The sequence below is a fragment of the Hemiscyllium ocellatum genome, chromosome 12 (genome assembly GCF_020745735.1).
Source record: "Hemiscyllium ocellatum isolate sHemOce1 chromosome 12, sHemOce1.pat.X.cur, whole genome shotgun sequence".
NCBI lineage: Eukaryota > Metazoa > Chordata > Chondrichthyes > Orectolobiformes > Hemiscylliidae > Hemiscyllium > Hemiscyllium ocellatum.
In genome coordinates this window covers 81,849,565-81,867,807 of record NC_083412.1, presented here as the reverse complement: position 1 = coordinate 81,867,807, position 18,243 = coordinate 81,849,565, and the positions used below count along the sequence as shown (strand labels likewise).

General features: G+C 38.2%; 1 protein-coding gene across 1 annotated transcript in view; it reads right to left on the bottom strand.

The window, feature by feature from the left end:
• Positions 1-16,943, bottom strand: part of LOC132820619 (SH3 domain-binding glutamic acid-rich-like protein 3) — a 64,215-nt gene extending 47,272 nt beyond the window's left edge. Inside the window, exon 1 of the mRNA XM_060832821.1 lies at positions 16,893-16,943. Coding sequence (XP_060688804.1) covers positions 16,893-16,910 — 18 coding nt within the window. The 5' untranslated portion in view covers positions 16,911-16,943. The remainder of the gene's footprint in view (positions 1-16,892) is intronic.
• Positions 16,944-18,243: the final 1,300 nt, after the last annotated feature.

Sequence of the window (18,243 nt, the reverse complement as noted above, 5' to 3'; positions counted from 1 at the left end):
TCCAGGTCTGCGGTTTGCAAATTGCAAAGTCCAGCAAGGTTTATACTTGGCATGCACATTTGGAGTTTTTAATCCAAGTTTATGAAATAAATATCAATATTTCTGTAATAATCCTGGAGATTATGGGTTGCCTGACCACACAGGCCTCCTGGGCCATGGGAGGGTCACTACCCCTGCACCACAAGAAGCCCATTGAAAGCTTCTATATTTTTATATTGAATTCAAATTTCCCCATCTGCCATGCTGTGATTCAAATTTATCCCTGGAATGTAAACCTAAGATACTGGATTACTAGGCTACTGACATTATCACTGGGCCTCTGCTTCTCCTTGAGATATTTCTATAGATTTCAGTTTATATCCTAAAACCTGCAGCCTCACCAAGAAATTTTAATGTTGATGGACATCAGCTTATGTCCTGATATCAGTTTTCTGGCTGGGCAGTCAACAGTTCATGTTTGAGTTTCCATCATTTTGTTGATCTCCATAAACTTTAAATGCAGACCTTAAGCTTTGTCACAGGAATTGATGAGTGAAATTTGTAATAGATCGTAAAAGCTGCAGACTTAAAGTTAGTTTGTGTTTAGGGATAATGTGTGTAGAAACAGATAAAACACTGCCTACCTTGGAGTCGAGAGATTGGAAAAAAAAATGGCAATTTGTGTTTCAAATCAAAAAGAAAACTCATGAACAATTAAAAAAAACCATGACTGCATATTCTTCAGCTTTACCTCAAACCCATAGTCCAGAAGGGGCTGGTGATATGATGTTACCTGAGGTTTTGGGAGAGAGACAACGGAGAACTGTAAATACCATTTCAAGATTTTATCATTGTTTCTGTAGGCAGACTCTGTCATTTTGTTTGTGAAATGTTACAATGATGGGAAAAGCTAATATAGTTGGTTTGGAAGAGACAAGCTGGAGCCATATGTCCAGGGAGATTATTTACTTGTTCACATTGCCAACCTTTTCATTAACAGTCAGAATGACAGTTACATTGTGAGCATCATTCTGCAATCAAAACAAAGGTACACTTTTCTGTCCTGATTTTAAAGGGGAGCTGATGGAATTCTTTAAAATAATGCACGAATTGACCAGAATGAATATGCAAGAATCTAAATCTGGGGGTCTTAATACAACAGAGCTGAAAATGTGTTGCTGGAAAAGCGCAGCAGGTCAGGCAGCATCCAAGGAGCAGGAGAATTGACTTTTCGGGCATGAGCCCTTCTTCAGGAATCATGTACAGCATATGAGTGTACAAAAGTTAGAATTCCCATTCAGCTTCGGAGTTCTGAGGAAGGGATACTGGACCCAAAACGTTAGCTCTGATTTCTTTTTGCAGATGCTGTCAGACCTGCTGAGCATGTCTAGCAATTTTTGTTTCTGTTTCAGCTTCTCCAGCCTGACTTACCATTCAATAATACCATTCAGATCTCAGCTAATCTGACCATGACCTCAACTCCCAAGTTCTCATATAACCACAGTAGCCATTTCCTCCTTTATCTACCTCCTAATTTAAATGTGATCCCACCCCCATTGCTCTCTGGGGAAGAACATTCCAAGAACTTATGAACATCTGAGAGAAAAAAAATCTGATTTCTTCCTTAAATGGGAGACACCATATTTTTAAATTATGTCCCCTCTCTCAAGAGCTAGCATTCTTTCAATATCCACCTTGTCAAATCCCCTCAAAATCTTATTTATTTCAATAAGACTCCCCTATAATTTTTCTCAGCTCCAATGGTTGCAAGGCTGGTCCTTTGCAATATTTCCTCTTAATTAAAAAACATCAACTTAGGAATTAGTCAAGTGAAACATGTTTGAATGGATTACTGAGTATTATATTTACATCCTTTCTGAAATGAGCAGATCAAAACTGTACTTAGTAATCAAGATGTGATCTCACTGATGTTCTAAACAACTGTGACTGAATTTTCCTACTTTATTTTCCATTCCTGTTGCAATAAATCACAACATTCTATTTGCTTTCCTAATTGCTTAGTGGACCTACATACGAACATTTTGTGATTCATGTACCATTGATTTCCTAATGATTGTAATTGTTTTATGTTTCTCTCTCTAATGTTCTGGTTCATAATTATTTCTGGGATGTTAGTTTTACCCACTAATGGAGATAGACACAAAATATCTTTACAATTTATTTACCATTTTTCTAGTTTCTCTTTCTAGAGGACCAACACTCTTTATAAGAATCAATAGACAACATTCCTTTTTAGCTTGGCTACATGGCTGTGCTCACAAATACTACAAGGTTCCATGCAGAGCACTTGGCATTGGCACACTGATCATGGCATTAACTTGTGGTCCGGAAGTCATTGCTCAACACAGACCTAAGAGGCCTAGGCTGCTGGAAAGGAAATTAGAGGGAACTCGGTCTGTAGAAACTCTTACAATTATGTTTTTTTTGTTGCTAGTTTTCACTTGTAGTTTAATTGCTCTGTCTTTATTAATCTTTTAGTCATTCTTTAGTTTTTTTCATATTCTGTCCAAACTTCTGAGCTGCCACTCTTTGCAGAATTATATGGCTTTTATTTCAGTTTGATATTAACTTTAACTTCCTTCTATATCCTTTCCATAGAATAAAGTATAATTTTTACGAAGGTGGATAATACAACTATCGATTCAAATGTAATTCTTTTAAACAGTTATACTTGTATATTTTCAAAACTACAAAATTCAAAACAAAAAGCCACAGGATAGTTGATACAGTGATTAGTAGGAGGCACAATGAAATAGTTAACAAAAAGTTTTGATATCGTATTGTGGGGTACTTCACTCTCCCCTTATCTCATCTTGGTAAATAAAAACGTGATTCTGTCATGGGATTTGGGAGTTCCTAGTGAGGCCAGTATTTATTCATCCTTAATGACCCTTGAGAAGACGTAGGGAACTGCTTTTTGAGCAGCTGTGTCCATATTGTATAGGTACATCTACAGTGCTGTTGGAAAAGGAGTTCCAGGATTTTCACACCATGCCATTGAAACAATAGTATATAGGTTCAAATCAGGTTGGTCATTGGCGCAAATAATGTTACTTGCCACTTAGCCCATGCCTGAATATTGTCCAGCTCATGCTGCATATGGACTTGGACTACTTCAGTATCTGAGGATTCACTTCAAATCTGTAAGTTCCTATTTGCCTGTTTAGTTCTAAAACTTGACCTCTAGTTGAGAGGATGGTTGGCTGGCATAGCTTCTACACCATTACTAGTATGAAGCTGGCTTTTTGAAGATTAAAAATGTTAATCGCATTATATTATTTCTTTACTAATATCCCATCGCACTTTCCAGATAATCTTTAGAAATGGAGAAAGCGAGCACTGCAAATGCTGGATGGTCAGAGTCAAAACGTGTGGTGCTAGAAAAGCGCAGCAGGTCAGGCAGTCTCCAAGGATCATCACATTCCTGATGAAGGACTCTGGCCTGGAACATTGACTCTCCTGCTCCTCGGATGCTGCCTGGCCTGCTGTGCTGTTCCAGTGCCACACTTTTTGAATCTTTAGAAATGGTTAGGGTTGTAATCTAGGGAAGTGTGACAACTAATCTGAAAGCAATAACATCACACAAATAAACAATGGGATAAATTATTGGAGTATTTAAGTTCCGTGCTTAAAAAGTAAAATATCATGGATGCTGGAAATCTGCAATGAAAGTAAAAACAGTGTTGAAATACTCAGCAGGTCAGGCAGCATATGTGTTGAGAGAAATAGAATTAATGCATCAAATAGATGTTATTCATCAGAAGTTAAGCGTCTATTGGAATACTGTGTGTGATTCTGGTCCCTCTCTTATCGGAAGGATGTTGTGAAACTTGAAAGGGTTTAGAAAAGATTTACAAGTGTGTTGCCAAGGTTAGAGGGTGTGATCTATAGGGAGAGGCTGAATAGGCTGTGTCTGTTTTCCCTGGAGCATTGGAGGCTGAGAGGGTGACCTTATAGATGATTAGGGTAAATAGATAAGGCATTTTCCCTGGGGTGGGGGAGTCTAGAACTAGAGGGCATAAGATTAGGGTGAGAGGAGAAAGATTTTAAAAAGACCTAAGGGGTAACTTTTTCCTGCAGAGGGTGGTGTGTGTATGGAATGAGCTGCTGAGGGAAGTGGTGGAGAATGGTATAATTGCAACATTTAAAAGGCATCTGGATGGCTATAGGAATAGGAAGGTTTATGAGGGATATGGGCCAAGTGCTGGCAAATGGGATTAGATTAATTTAGGATATTTGGTTGCCATGGACGAGTTGGACTGGAAGGTCTGTTTCCATACTGTACATCTCTACGATTCTAAGTGGAAAAAGGGATGCAGCTTGTTTTAAATAAATAGTCAGAAAGAAAAGGTAGTTGGGTGGACTCAAAAGAACGAAAGACAAATTATGTGATGGTTAGGAAGATGCGAGAAATTAAAAGACAAAAAGGGTTTATAGTGCAGGGTGGATTGAAATGGCAATGGGATAAATGAAGAAACAAAATATTAAGACGCTGTGAAAATGAAAAAAAAAAGCAGATCCCCAACAAACAACTGCCATCAAAAAAGCAAGAAATAGGAAATAAGTATGCATTTGAAATTATTGAATTTAATATGTATGGGAAATACTGTCCATGCTGGAAATCTGAAATATTCAGCAAGTCTATAAGCATCAATGGAGAAAGAAACACAGTTAACATTTCAGGTATTCCACAAAAAAAATATGTATTTCCAGCATTTTCTTGTTATCATTGAATTTGTGATATTGAGACCTTAGGATTGTGAAGTGACTAATAGACAGATGAGTTGCTGTTCATTGAGCTTGTATTGAAATTCAGTGGAATGATGTAGGAGTCTGAAGGTTAAGAGGTCAGAGCGAACATGGGAGGACAAATGGACTTACAAGCGACTGAAGGCTCCGAAGGCACTTATGGACTAAATGGAGGCATTCCATAAAGCAGAATTTTTAGTCTGTTAATTGAGGGTTAACTGTTGGCCAGAACACCCAGTGAACTCCACTAGCCTTGCTTGAAAAATGTCATGGAAGAGCTTAGGTGCACCTGACAGAACAGTTTTAAATTACGTCCACAGGCAGTGGGAAATGAACTTCTTGAGGAAGTGATGGATGTGGGCACAGATAGTGTTTAAAAGACTTTTGGATAAGTACATGAATATGACATTTTTGGAGAGATTATAGGCCGGGAGCAGGCAGGTGGGACTAGTTTAGTTTGGGATTATATTCAACATGGACTGGTTGTACCAAAAGGTCTATTTCTGCTGTACTACACTCTGACAGCATTAAGTCAACCGGAGAATTAGGATTTTACCTTTGGGGCTGTTCCCTGAATAAATCTCCACTCATTGGATACCTGTGAATGGAGCCGCATTCAGTGCCACCTTTGAAAGGTTGTTGTGCATCTGGGCAGCATTGGCAATCCTGTATTGCCCTCACTGGCAACATAATGGCACAGCAGTCACAAAGCCTAGTTGAAACCTGGCAGATATTCTTTCGTACATACAGCCCCATTCCCTCACCCAAGTCACTGTTTAACCAGGCCCAACAGTTTGACTACATCTTGCCTGAATGTCCTCTCTAAATCGTCACTACTCTGCCCAAAGAACCACATCTTGTCAGAGTCCATCACATACAGGCAAGCTTTCAGATTGTAAGATCAGCTTTTATTTAACAGACTGCAAAATTGAACACAAACAAAATGAATAGAGGCTGCACATCAAATGTTGCTCTAAGTACCAGTAAACATTTTATGTTGCATGGTTGTCTGGTGTACCTGGCTTTCCCTTTTTAGAATCAGGTATCAGGTCCTGTCTGGTTGTATTGTCTGAGAGTTATGAACTCTGTCATGATAAAGAAAGAAAGCCTCTTCTTTACTAATGTTCTCGTCCTCCTTAATGTCTAGTTTGCTTGTGGTCTAGAATTTAACTGAAAAAATGCAGTGAGTTGCCTTGATGTTGGTATATGCATCACAGGGCTTTTCAAGACTCTGTCATATTTCTCCCCATGTCATTCAGGCTCCTATAAGGCTTGGCCCACCTTTTTAAGAGCATCAACACTATTCAGATATTCCCCCATCTAAACCAATTGCACTACCCTGAGTGTTAAATAAATATTTGGAATCTGTATCACTTGTCAAGTAAACTCTGAGTGACATTTATGAGTGGACTTTGTCAGTTCTATTGTATGTGGACATTGAACTTTCAGAGCTTGGTATAGCAACATAGAAAACAGGAACAGGAGTCGGCCATTGACCCCATTTGGCCCAATCTGCCATTTAGCACAGTTAAGGCTTGTCCTCAATCTAAATGCCATGCTTTCACTTTCTCCACATCCCCCTTGACATGTTTAGATTCCAGAAGTCTAACCATTTCTTTCTTAAATGTAATCAGAGACTTAGCCTCCACAACCTTCTGTGCTAGAGAATTCCACAATTTCACCAACTTGAGTGAAAAAGTTTTGTTTGCACAGACACACCAACAGGCTGTGCATCATGCTTTCTTCCTTCTCTCAGTCTGAAATGACATAGCTCTGTCAGAATTTTATACATTTCAATGAGATACTCTCTTACTCTTCAACGCTCCAGTGAATACAGACCTAATCAACCCAGTCTCTCCTTAGACAACAATCCTGCCATACTAGAAATCAGTCTGGAAGACTTTTCAATTATATAATATGGTATAACATAAATATTGCTGAATAATTTCTGCTTGTAAACTGTTTGAGAGGATAATTTAAAAGCCATTAGTTTGTAATTTTCCAAATTAGATCTTGGATATTGTTGTGGTTTTGCACACCAGAGTATGGTACCTTGTGATCACTCACTGCACAGAAGCAGCCAAACTGTAAATTGATGGCTTACAGTCCATGACCCCTAATCTTAGGGGTGCAAGTGAAATAGGTGGCAGATCTTTATCAACGTGTTTTTCACCATGGCTTTTCAATCAGTGTACTCGGACAGAGCAGCAGAATTTCACCTAAGCCCAGGCCTATCGTAGTTTACACAGAGCTCAGACAATTGTGGCTTTGAACTGTCATCGCTATCTTTAGATAAAGCAGTCAAACAAACAAGACTTCCATCACTGGGCAGTGTCCCCAGTGTAATGATTTACTCAGCAGCTTAAAGTAAATGGAATCAGATCATATATCCAAAGTTTTTAAGCATTGGTCTGGTGGGAGCAGGAGGTTTTATGGACCTAAACTTGCCCTCAATCTCACCCCTTTGCAATCTTTGTACATAGGTAGGTTATCACCAATACGTGTTTGCACTGCACAATCTTTTTTTTTACAAACTGTCTAATGCCTCATGAAGCAATGTTAGAATGTAAGTGGTATAACTATCTTGGCACAGGTCCCTTTCTCAACAATTCCTAGCATGAGATTTTTATGGTGCAGTATTAAGCAGATAATAAGAATGTGCAGGTCAATAGTTTCACACGTCAATCTGTTAATTACCTTGTACACTCACATGCCAAAAGTCACCATCAGTATAAAACTGCACTTTGGCATATCAATATAGTGTGAGGACCTGAATATAATTCAGGGAGATTTACTCCACTTTCTACCATATCAAGCCAGATTTTGATACTAGGTTCACACGACTTACATTATAGTTGTAGTATTGGTGCAAACCAAACTCTCTTCACATCAACACTACAATTCATGTTTAAATTTATCCTCAGATACTTTGATCAAGTGATGATTTCTTCCAAATGTTTATTCAGGTAAACATGTACATGTTCCTGAATAGTCATTAATTCTATAGAATTAATGTCTGTGACATGAAATATAGAAATCTATCAGGTCTAAAGGACTCAAAAACAAATGAATCCCATAAGATGAATTGCACTTGTAGTACTCACACAGATAAAGTTGAGATTTGTAAACCATTGGTAATCATTAGTAATGAGAATAATGATTTGTTAATAGAACTTTAGACAACATCTATTGTGTCCATTTCTCAAAAACATTTCCAGGTGGTGGAAGATACACTAATCTTGCATAATATTAGATAAAATAGTGGGATTGATTAACAATGATATGCTTGGGATTTTAAAAAGGAAATGATTGAGAAACTCAGACCTAGCACTGTCTGTGGACAGAAAAACCGGAGAGACTTGAGGAACAAAAGTTCGAGAATGACGAGTCTGATAATCACCTCTGGCACTAAACCATCAAAATGAATTCAGAATAGTTCAATCCACCTTGATGCTTTGGGGAGCATAAAATCTAAATTGGACTATCCATCTTTGTATATGTACATGCATCTCTGTAAATCTTCCAAAAAACATGACTTTAACTGTAATAATCCATCACTGGGAGCATAATAATTATTGAATGCTAAAATAGGCAAGATCAATCTTGCAAAAGTAGATGTGAATAGTCTGTGGCTTTTTATAATACCTGTTTAAACAGTACAAGATTCAGAAAACAATTCCAGTATCACATTTTAGCGATTCACCTTCTTTGATTGAGAAAGCTATACATTGAAGTTCCATATTGAATACAAAACACTGATATTTCAGTGTGGTACTGCAAGAATGCTATATTGCTGGAGGTGCCTTTTCTTTGTGAGACATTAAACTGAGGTACAATCTATCCTCACAGGTGAACATAAAAGAAGAGCGGTCCCTGATGGCATGGCCAGTATTGGTCCCTGAAATGACTCAGTAGAGTTCAGTATCCTGTTGCAAAGTCACCCTTATTTATGCATGAACAGTCCTTGACTTCAGTACTGCCTCATAGAGAGTCGGGCACCAGGGTGCCAGTACCACTGACGCACAACCTTTTCATGTCAGACAGTGATCCCTGAAGGGCTTATGCTCGAAACGTCGAATTCTCTATTCCTGAGATGCTGCCTAACCTGCTGTGCTTTGACCAGCAACACATTTGCAGCAGTGATCCCTGATTGGACCAGATTAACAGCCCCAATCAGGGAACTCCCCTATTCAATGAAGTCCAGTTGGCTGACCTCAATACAATCACTACGGGCCCTACATCCAAAATACAGGTCTTTAACCGATTTCTATTTGAGGGATTTTGCTGTGCCCAAATTGGTGTTGTGTTTTTTTCCATTGCAGCAATGACAACAGTTTTAAAAAGTATTGACTTAACTGTTGTGTATTTTGCAATATGCTGAGGCCCTGAAAAAGTGTGACCAATGCTAAACTTATCTTCCTCATGTGCTGCTAAGATAAATTATAATAACAAAATTGTTTATTCACATATTCATAAAATTTCGGATGTATATTTTGCCAAGAATCATGCTTGAGTTAATAACTTGACCGTTTTCTTATGCCTGAGTTCCAATAAGTATCAAGATTAGATTACCTACAGTGCGGAAACAGGTCCTTTGGCCCAACCAGTTCACAACGACCCTCTAAAGAGTAACCCACCCGGACCCATTTCCCTCTGACAAATACACTGAGCACAATGGACAATTTAGCATAGCCAATTCACCTGACCTGCACATCTTTGGATTATGGGAGGAAACCAGAGTACACAGAAGAAACCCACACAAACACTGGGAGAATGTGCAAACACCACACAGGCAGTCACCCAAGGTTGGAATCGAACCTGGGTCCCTGGCGCTGTGAGGCAGCAGTGCTAGCCAGCAAAATAATGCTGATGCTGGCAATTTGAATTAAAAACAGAAGATTCTAGAGAAACTCAGCAGGTCCAGCAGCATCTGTGGAGAGAGAAGGTTAATGTTTTCAGATATAACAAAGATCAAACAGCTTTGATAATTTTGACATGGCTGAGTCACTAGAGCACAAAATATACTTTAAAGAAGGAATTAAATAGAACAAATGGTAAATAGATAATGGGCAAATGCTGGTATAGATGTGTGGATATCAGGTGAGCATTAGTCTGTCTCAAAACATATGATGAGGAGGTGCCGGTGTTGGACTGGGGTGGACAAGGTCAGAAATCCGAAGACTATAACCTGGTATCTAACAGGTTTCTTTGAAATCACAAGCTTTTGGAGCATTGTTTCTTCATCAAGTGAAGTGATGGAACACAAAAGCTTGCGATTTCAAATAAACTTGTTGGACTATAACCTGGTGTTGTTCACTTCTGACCTTGTCAAAACATAATAAAGCAACTTGCTTGTCCTAGGTTTAGATGGTTCATTGAGAAATGTACTTGAACATTTGCATCAAAAAGCATGGCAATAAATTTGCCCCTTGTTATTAGTTGAGTGCTGCAACAGTTACAGGCTACATTTCTTTGTTAATCAGACTACGAATTCAACAGTCTAATGATCTGTGACAGTGTTTTGGTAGAAATAAATGTGAAAAATACAAGTTTACATTGGTGCTGTGTGAAGACAGTTTTGTCAATTTGTTTGAAACCAATCAATATGAGCACGTAAAAGCAAAATAATGCTGATGCTGGCAATCTGAATTAAAAATAGAAGGTTCGAGAGAAACTGAGCAGGTCCAGCAGCATCTGTGGAGAGTGAAAGAGTTAATGTTTTCAGTCTGATATGACAAAGATGAATCATATCAGACTCAAAACGTAACTCTGTTTCTCTCTCTACAGATGCTGCCAGATCTGTTGAGTTTCTCCAGCATTTTGTTTTTATTACTATTAGCATGTGTTATTTTCTGTTTTTTCCTCTAAAAATATACTTTATATATAAATATTTAAAAGTATGCAATACATGACCATTCAACGTTGTTATTAGATAAAGCACAGACTAAATCAATTTTTGCTATACAGTAAGTTACTCAGTGCATTGGAGGTGGGGATCGGGGGAGCAGTCCAGAGAAAATTTACAAGAATGATTATGGGAATGAAGGACTTGTCATATATGAAGTGATTGAGGAGTCAGGGTCTGTACTTGATGGAGTTCATAAGGATGAAGAGGAATCTCATTGAGACTTACAGAGTACTGGGAGGCCTGGATAAAGTGGACATGGAGAAGATGTTTCCTCTAGTAGGAGAGACTACAATCCAGGGCTAAAGCATCAGAGTGAAGGAAAATCCCTTCAGAACTGAGATGAGGATTCCATTAGCCAGAAGGTGGTGAATCTGTGGAACCCATTGTCACATAAGACTGTGGAGGCCAAATTATTGAGTGTTTTATTTAAGACAGAGATGGACAGGTTCTTGATTAGTAAGTGAATCAAAGGTTACAGAAGAAGTGTCCAAAAATGGATGGCATAGGTTTAAGATGAGAGAAAGGAAGGATTTAAAAGGGACCTGAGGGGCAACTTTTTCACACACACGGTATGCATATCTTGAATGAGCTGCCAGAGGTAGTAGTAGAGTATAATTACAGTATTTAAAAGACTTTTGGATTGGTATTTGAATAAGAAAGATTTAGAGGGATATGGGCCAAATGGAGGCAAATGAGACTAGTTCAGTTTAGGAAACCTTATCCGCATGACAAGTTGGGCTGAAGGGGCTGTTTCCATGCTGTATGCCTCTGTGACTCTGTAAGGCAGGAGAACGAGGGTAAGAAGCACATCAGCCATGACGGGATGGTGGAGTAGCTTCATTGAACAGAATGGTATAATTCTGCTCTATTTCTCATGTTCTTAATGTCATTTAAAATGACCTTTAACATAATTTGTTAGATGCTGAACATAAACATCAAAGCATTTTTCAGTTTTCTACCCCTGGGTGTACAATTGCTGAAGGGCTATACATTGTGACCTTTCTTCACCGTACCTTTGCAGCAGCTGTATTTAATTTAATTTAATTTGAGGCCTATCATATAATGTTCAATGGAATCATGCAACTTAAACAGGAAATTAATCCTTCTCAAATTTGTTAATTGGGGTAGGTTAGCTTCTGCTGTCTGTAAATATTGAAAAGCAGTCTATAAGACCAAATATGATAGAGCCCACATTGGACAGCAGCGACTTTATGTTGTAGTTAAACTATTAATTAATATAAAGCAGGAAATGATTGAGTCCAAAAATAAATTAATCTGCATCTGCAGACTGAGGATGATGAAATGTCAGGGATAATATAAGACCAAATGATAAACAAAGCATCCAATATTAAAAAGTGGATTCAGCAAACAGACATGTATACAAGCAACTCATAACAAAAACACAAAGCAGGAAAGAATTAAGATATATGACAACAGTGACCTCACTTTCAAAATAACTCATTAGCTCTCAAACACTTTGAAGGTGCAATGTAAATACTTTTTTTTAATGTGGCATAAAAAGAAGCTGCCTGTTGCTGAAAGTATGAACTGACCAACTTTTCCATTTATTGGAAAACAGAATTCATACAGGTTGAGTTTTCCAATGCTATTTTATTGCTTTAAATTAGATGACCAGCTGATTTTGATTGAACTACTGTGATTCACGTCAGAGTTTGTGCCCCACCTGCTCTAGAAGAGTGTAATAACATGGCTGAACAGGTTCCTTCAAAAATATCCAGATCTGAGTTGGAAAGAAAGGTTCAGGCTGTGAAAGAAACCGGCTGGCTTCTTTTCGTTCAATTTGTGTTATATTTTTAACTGGTCGACTGCATAAATCTAACAATTAAAGGTAACAATGTGTATTCATAATTTGTTATCAAAAATATTTTATCTTGGGATTCACATGTCTCCGGTAAGACCAGCATTTGCTGCCCAGCCCCAGTCACCTTTGAACTGAATAGTTTTACTAGACTACTTTGGTGGGGGGGGGTCATGAAGTGTCAATTAATACTGTGTCACATGTAGGCCAGAGCAGGTTAAGATAGATGAAGGTTTGGGAACCAATAGTTTTCTTTCTTGAAGGGTATTAGTGAAGGAGATGGGTTTTTAAGACAATGCATGGTCATTGTTACTGAGACTAGTGTTTGCTTTCAGATTTTGTTAAGTGCAATTACATTCCACTTTGGAGCTGGAGTGTCTAGATTACTAGTGCAGTAATATTACCACTTTGTGATAATCTGCATCCCCCGCCACCAGATGCCACCTCCGCCCCCCCCATCCCCCCCATTATGCTGTGTAACCAACCGTATATTGTATATTATGTAGAATTTCCACTTGTACTGATATCATAGAAGCTTGGTTTTTCAAAGATACTCCCTAATATATCCAATACTTTCAATTTGAAAAAAGGTTATTTTAGGTTATGCACTGTCTGAAGTTATGAAACCTTGCATTCTTATCATTGCACATCTGAATATTTTGTTGAAAGGGTCATCATTACATGTCAGGAGAATAGGAAGACAATGGTGAGGAGGCATAGGTTTGCCTAGCATCAGAGTCTTGGAAGCAAATGGTATAAATTGTCCAACAAAGAAAAGGGAAGGACATAATATCATGTGTAGGATCTAAAATACTACTTCTCATATTGAATCCCTCTTCAGGAAGCCCTACATTAAACAAAAAGTTTAAATTTGGCAAGGATGTGCAGATGAAAAGGTGAAGAATAAAGTCCAAAACCATACATCTGCATTGCGTGAAGAAGTGGAATTTGATTGAAGCAGCATGTGATGGAAGGTCAAAGTGATCTCTAAAACAATGAATCAAATCAGAGTTCTGCAGTGCTTTAATGTTCAGTCATGACCAGCAGTGGACAATTAATCAACTAAGCAGGTAAGGAGACTCCAGAAACATTCCTATCTCCAATGGTTGGATAATCTAGCACATAAATACAAAAGACAAGGATGAAACATTTGTAACTACCTTCAGCCTAAAACATTGAGAGGATAATTCATCTTGACCTCCCTCAGAGGTCCGTGACCTCACAATATTCAGCCAGTTTGATTCAATCCATGTGATACTCTAATTATCTTCTGCCCTTTTATGTTTTTACCAGTCTCTTTACATCATCTTGGTGACCATCCAATTAGGCCCTATACCCTGGATTTTTGTCTCCAATCCTCTTCCTGCCAAGACTATCTTTAAAATCTACATCTTTCATCAAAAGAAAAGAAAGACTTGTATTTTTATAGCATGTGTGTTTATCAGCTTATAAAGTAGTTACTGTTGTGTTGTAGGAAAACCCATTGGCAAATCAAAGAGAACCACCAATCAACCTTCTTCTTAAAAAGATATTTATTGAGGGATATATCATTAGAGAAGTTTTTTTCTTCAATATCAGGCCTTTTACAAACATCCATATGGGCAGATAGAGGCCGTGGTTTAATGTCTCTTCTCACCATGTAGCACTTGCTCGATAATGCACTGAAGTATTAGTCTGAATTTTGTGTTCCAATGTTTGGAGTGAGACTTAAATGCATAACTTTATGATTCACAAGCAGGAGTGTTGCTGACCAACACCGCTATTTAACAAAGCTGTCACTCATCTGAACTATAAGTTAACGTTGCTAATATCCTCTTCTTTGGCTCTTTGTCTATTTATTGATTCATCTACAGCCAAGTGCCTCAAGGTGTTGTTTTATGTTGTTGATAGTTGGGAAGAATATGTCACAATGCCACTAAAGGCTGCACTGCACAGATAACTATATCTCTCTCATCTTGCATCTATATAATTTTGATCTTTCCAACTTGTATAAAAAATTTTCATGTCATGTAGGTGGGAGATTTCACATATTGTCATAGCATTTCATTTAGTGGAACATAACAGTAAACTCTTGCTATAGTGTACTGACTCATTTACGTTAAGAATATGTCTTTGTTTATTTAGACAAAGGATTGTGAATGCTCACTGATAACGTGACTTAGACCTCTGGCCAGATTCCTTTAGCATACATCAATAGTTAGATGTCAGTGGCATTTCATGAACCTTGAAGTCGTTTATCATACTCAGAAAGGCAGCTATACCCATTGCACCATAACTTCCTCATGTCTGTAACTTGAGGACAGGAAGAAAATCTACACCAAAAGATACACTGCACCTTCTGCGATGCTCTTACAATTATATGTAGGGAGTGTCCATCAGCCCTGGGTAAAATTCTGTATCAATACTAGTAAGGATCTCTCAAGATTAATAAACATAGGTTCTGAAAGCAAATAAAAGTAATCTGAAATATGTGTGAAAGTTGGTTGATTCAAACAGTTGTGACATCAAAATGTAAAAACACAAATTAAGTCTAAAGTTAAAGTCCTACTCCCAAAGGACCACAGGGCTGCTCGCCTATTAGAGAGAGGTGACTGATAGTGGTTTAACCTAAGGGTCACTATACCTCAGGCAAGGAGGAAGGTTGAGAAGGTGAGACCTTCATGGTAACCCAGTATAAGTATGCTTGAAATAAGTAATATTGCATGTGATAGCAATAATAGAGCAGACAATGGAATAAAGCTCAAAACAGAAGCTAAATGTCTTTTTAACCATTTCCTAGTACCTGTAATGACTTTTGTGCATATAGACCAAGGTTCCTCTGCACTGGCAATCCCTTACATTGTCTCTCTTCATTATTCCTAACAAAATATATCATTTCACATTTCATCCATAATATAGATACCCCTCTACCCGATTACATGCCTATATCCTCTTGCAATTTATCACTATCTCCTCAAATTTCACAATAATTATATGTGATATATAGCTTGACATTTTCAAAAGAAGTTTTTATGAAATACATGACTTCACTCCTTTACTCAACCCCCCCCAAAAAAATTAAAAATCAACTTCTGAGAAACTTTTAAATTAAGCCTAAATGCCCACAATCCATTACAGCCAGCAGTCATGTAAGAACCAAAGCAGTAGGAGTGGAAGTAGGTATTTGGCCCCTTTAACTGCTCTTCCATTCAAAGCAAGTGGACTTACGACTCTGCAACATGTTCTTGTGCTATATCAATATCCTTTGATACTGTTAGTACACAAAAAAAAGTCAGTCTCTAATTTGAATGTGTTCAACTGTTCTCATTAGAGATTTCCAAAGACAACCCTTTGAATGTAAAACTTCCTAAATGGCCAACTCCTTATCCTAAAACTCTAACTCCTGGTTTTAGATTCCTCTGATAGAAACATAAAAGATTGAAGCAGCAGGCCACTTAGTCCATTGAGCCTGCTCTCCTGAGAAATAAGATCATGGTTGACCTGGTATGGCCTTAATTTCACTTTTATGTGGGGGTTTATATATGTATACTCCCCGGTTTCTCTCCTCCTGCACTCCATTCAGAATTGAACCTTATGGTTTATATTGTACCTCCTCATTATTCCTAACTAAATCCTTGACTGCCCTGTCAATCTAACTCTGGGGAAACACTCTCCTAGAGTCCACTTTGCCAAGCATTTTAAGAATTTTGTTTGTTTCAATTAGATCACATTCTCATTCTTCTGAAATCTAGGGAAGACAGCCAAATCTACTCAGTTTCTCTTCATTCCAAAAATCAGTCTAATCAATATTTGTTGCACTCCTTCAATGAAAGTAGATAGATTTTGAAGCCAAACTATGCACATGATGTAAGTGTGGTCTCAGCAACAAAAAAATCATTTGCAATAAATCTTCATTCTTCTTATACTCCCTTTGCAATTTAGATGAGCATATTATTTATTATAGCACATTATTTAGCATTTTATGCATAAACATATGGAGAAGAATGGAATAGTATAGGATAGATGGGCTTCAGATTGGTGCAACATCAAGGGCCAAAGGGCCTGTACTGCACTGTAATGTTCTATGATCTATTTGTTTTCTTAACTGCTTGCTACACTTCCTGTGCTAATTTTATTTGTTACTGTATACAACATCATCTTGATCCCCCCAACTACTAATATTTCCTAGTCTGCCACCATCTTAAAAACTATTGTTCTCCTAATTCATATTTCCCAAAATTATATTCCATCCACCATGACAGCCCGGTGGCTCAGTCTTTATCGTGCTGCTTCGGGGGCTCGGATTTCATTCCTCCTGCAGGTGACTGTACACACTCCACACAGACATTCTCCCTGCAAGGTTTGTAGCTCAGGTCGAGGTTTAGGGTGTAGGTTTACTCACTGAGCTGTAGGTTTGATATCCAGACATTTCATTACCTGGCTAGGTAACATCATCAGTGACGACCTCAAGTGAAGCGAAGCTGTTGTTTCCTGCTTTCTATTTGTATGTTTGTCCTGATGTCATTTCCTGTTCAGGAACTAACAAACAGGAAATGACATCAGGACAAACATACATAGAAAGCAGGAGACAACAGCTTCGCTTCACTTGGAGGTCACCACTGATGACGTTACCGAGCCAGGTAATGAAATGTCTGGATATCAAACCTACAGCTCAGCGAACAAACCTACACATTCTCCCTGTATAGATATGGATTTCCTCCCACAGTCCAAAGCTGTGCGAGTTAGGTGGATTTGGCCATGGTAATTTGCCCATAGTGTCCAGAGATGTGCAGGTTAGGTGAATTAGCCATGGGGAATGCAGGTTACAGGGATAGGGAGGGGGTGTGGGGTGGGGGAGGGTAGGTCTGGGTGAGATGCTCTTTAGAGGGTTGATGTGGAATTGGTGGGTCCACATTTGAGGTATTCTATGATTATATTAAAATTTATATCAATATTTAAGGCATTTTGACTCCAAGTAAAGTCATGAGGTTTCAATCATTATTATTTGCTTTTGCTTTCAGTTAACATTCTTACCTCAGCACTGATAATCTGGACCATACGATGCTCAGAACTCTTCAGAAAGTAGGGGTCAGTTTAAATGCATCTAAAGTAGAATGTTCCTGAAAGAATAATGGATCTGTCTCCTTTTTCCCAACAAGTACTCTTTCTGGAAAGTTTGTGTGTGGAGTGGCAGTATGGAGGTGGGTGCATTGAGGATAGCAAAGGCCCGATTGAGATTCTCTGCATAGTCACATAGTCAGGTGCCTTACTTTTGTTACTGTATAAACCAATGCTTGCAAAACTACCATATTCAATAGATGAAGTATTTAGGTGCTAAATGCACCTGTGGAATTGACACCTTCAGGAGAGCAGACAGAAAATAAATCATTAACTTAGATGTTTGTATAGTTGCACAATCTTTTTGGTTTAAGTTTAGTTCTCTGTGAAGGGAGAGGTAGATGCATTGTGATAATGTCACTGAACTGGTAATAATGTTGTACAGACATGGGTTTGAATCCAGCTATAATGAATGGTAAAATTTGAAACCAGCAAAAATATCTGACAACCATGTAACCACATTTGATTGTTGTAAAACTCCATCTGGTTCACTGATGTCCTTTAGAGAAGGAAATCTGCCATCTTATCCTGGTTTGGCCTCCATGTGGCTTCACACCCATAGCAGTTCACTATAAATCACCTGATGAAAAATTAGGGATGGGAAATAGCCAGTAATTCCCACATCCCATGAAGGATTTTTAAAAAAAGTCCATAATTACTTACTATAAGT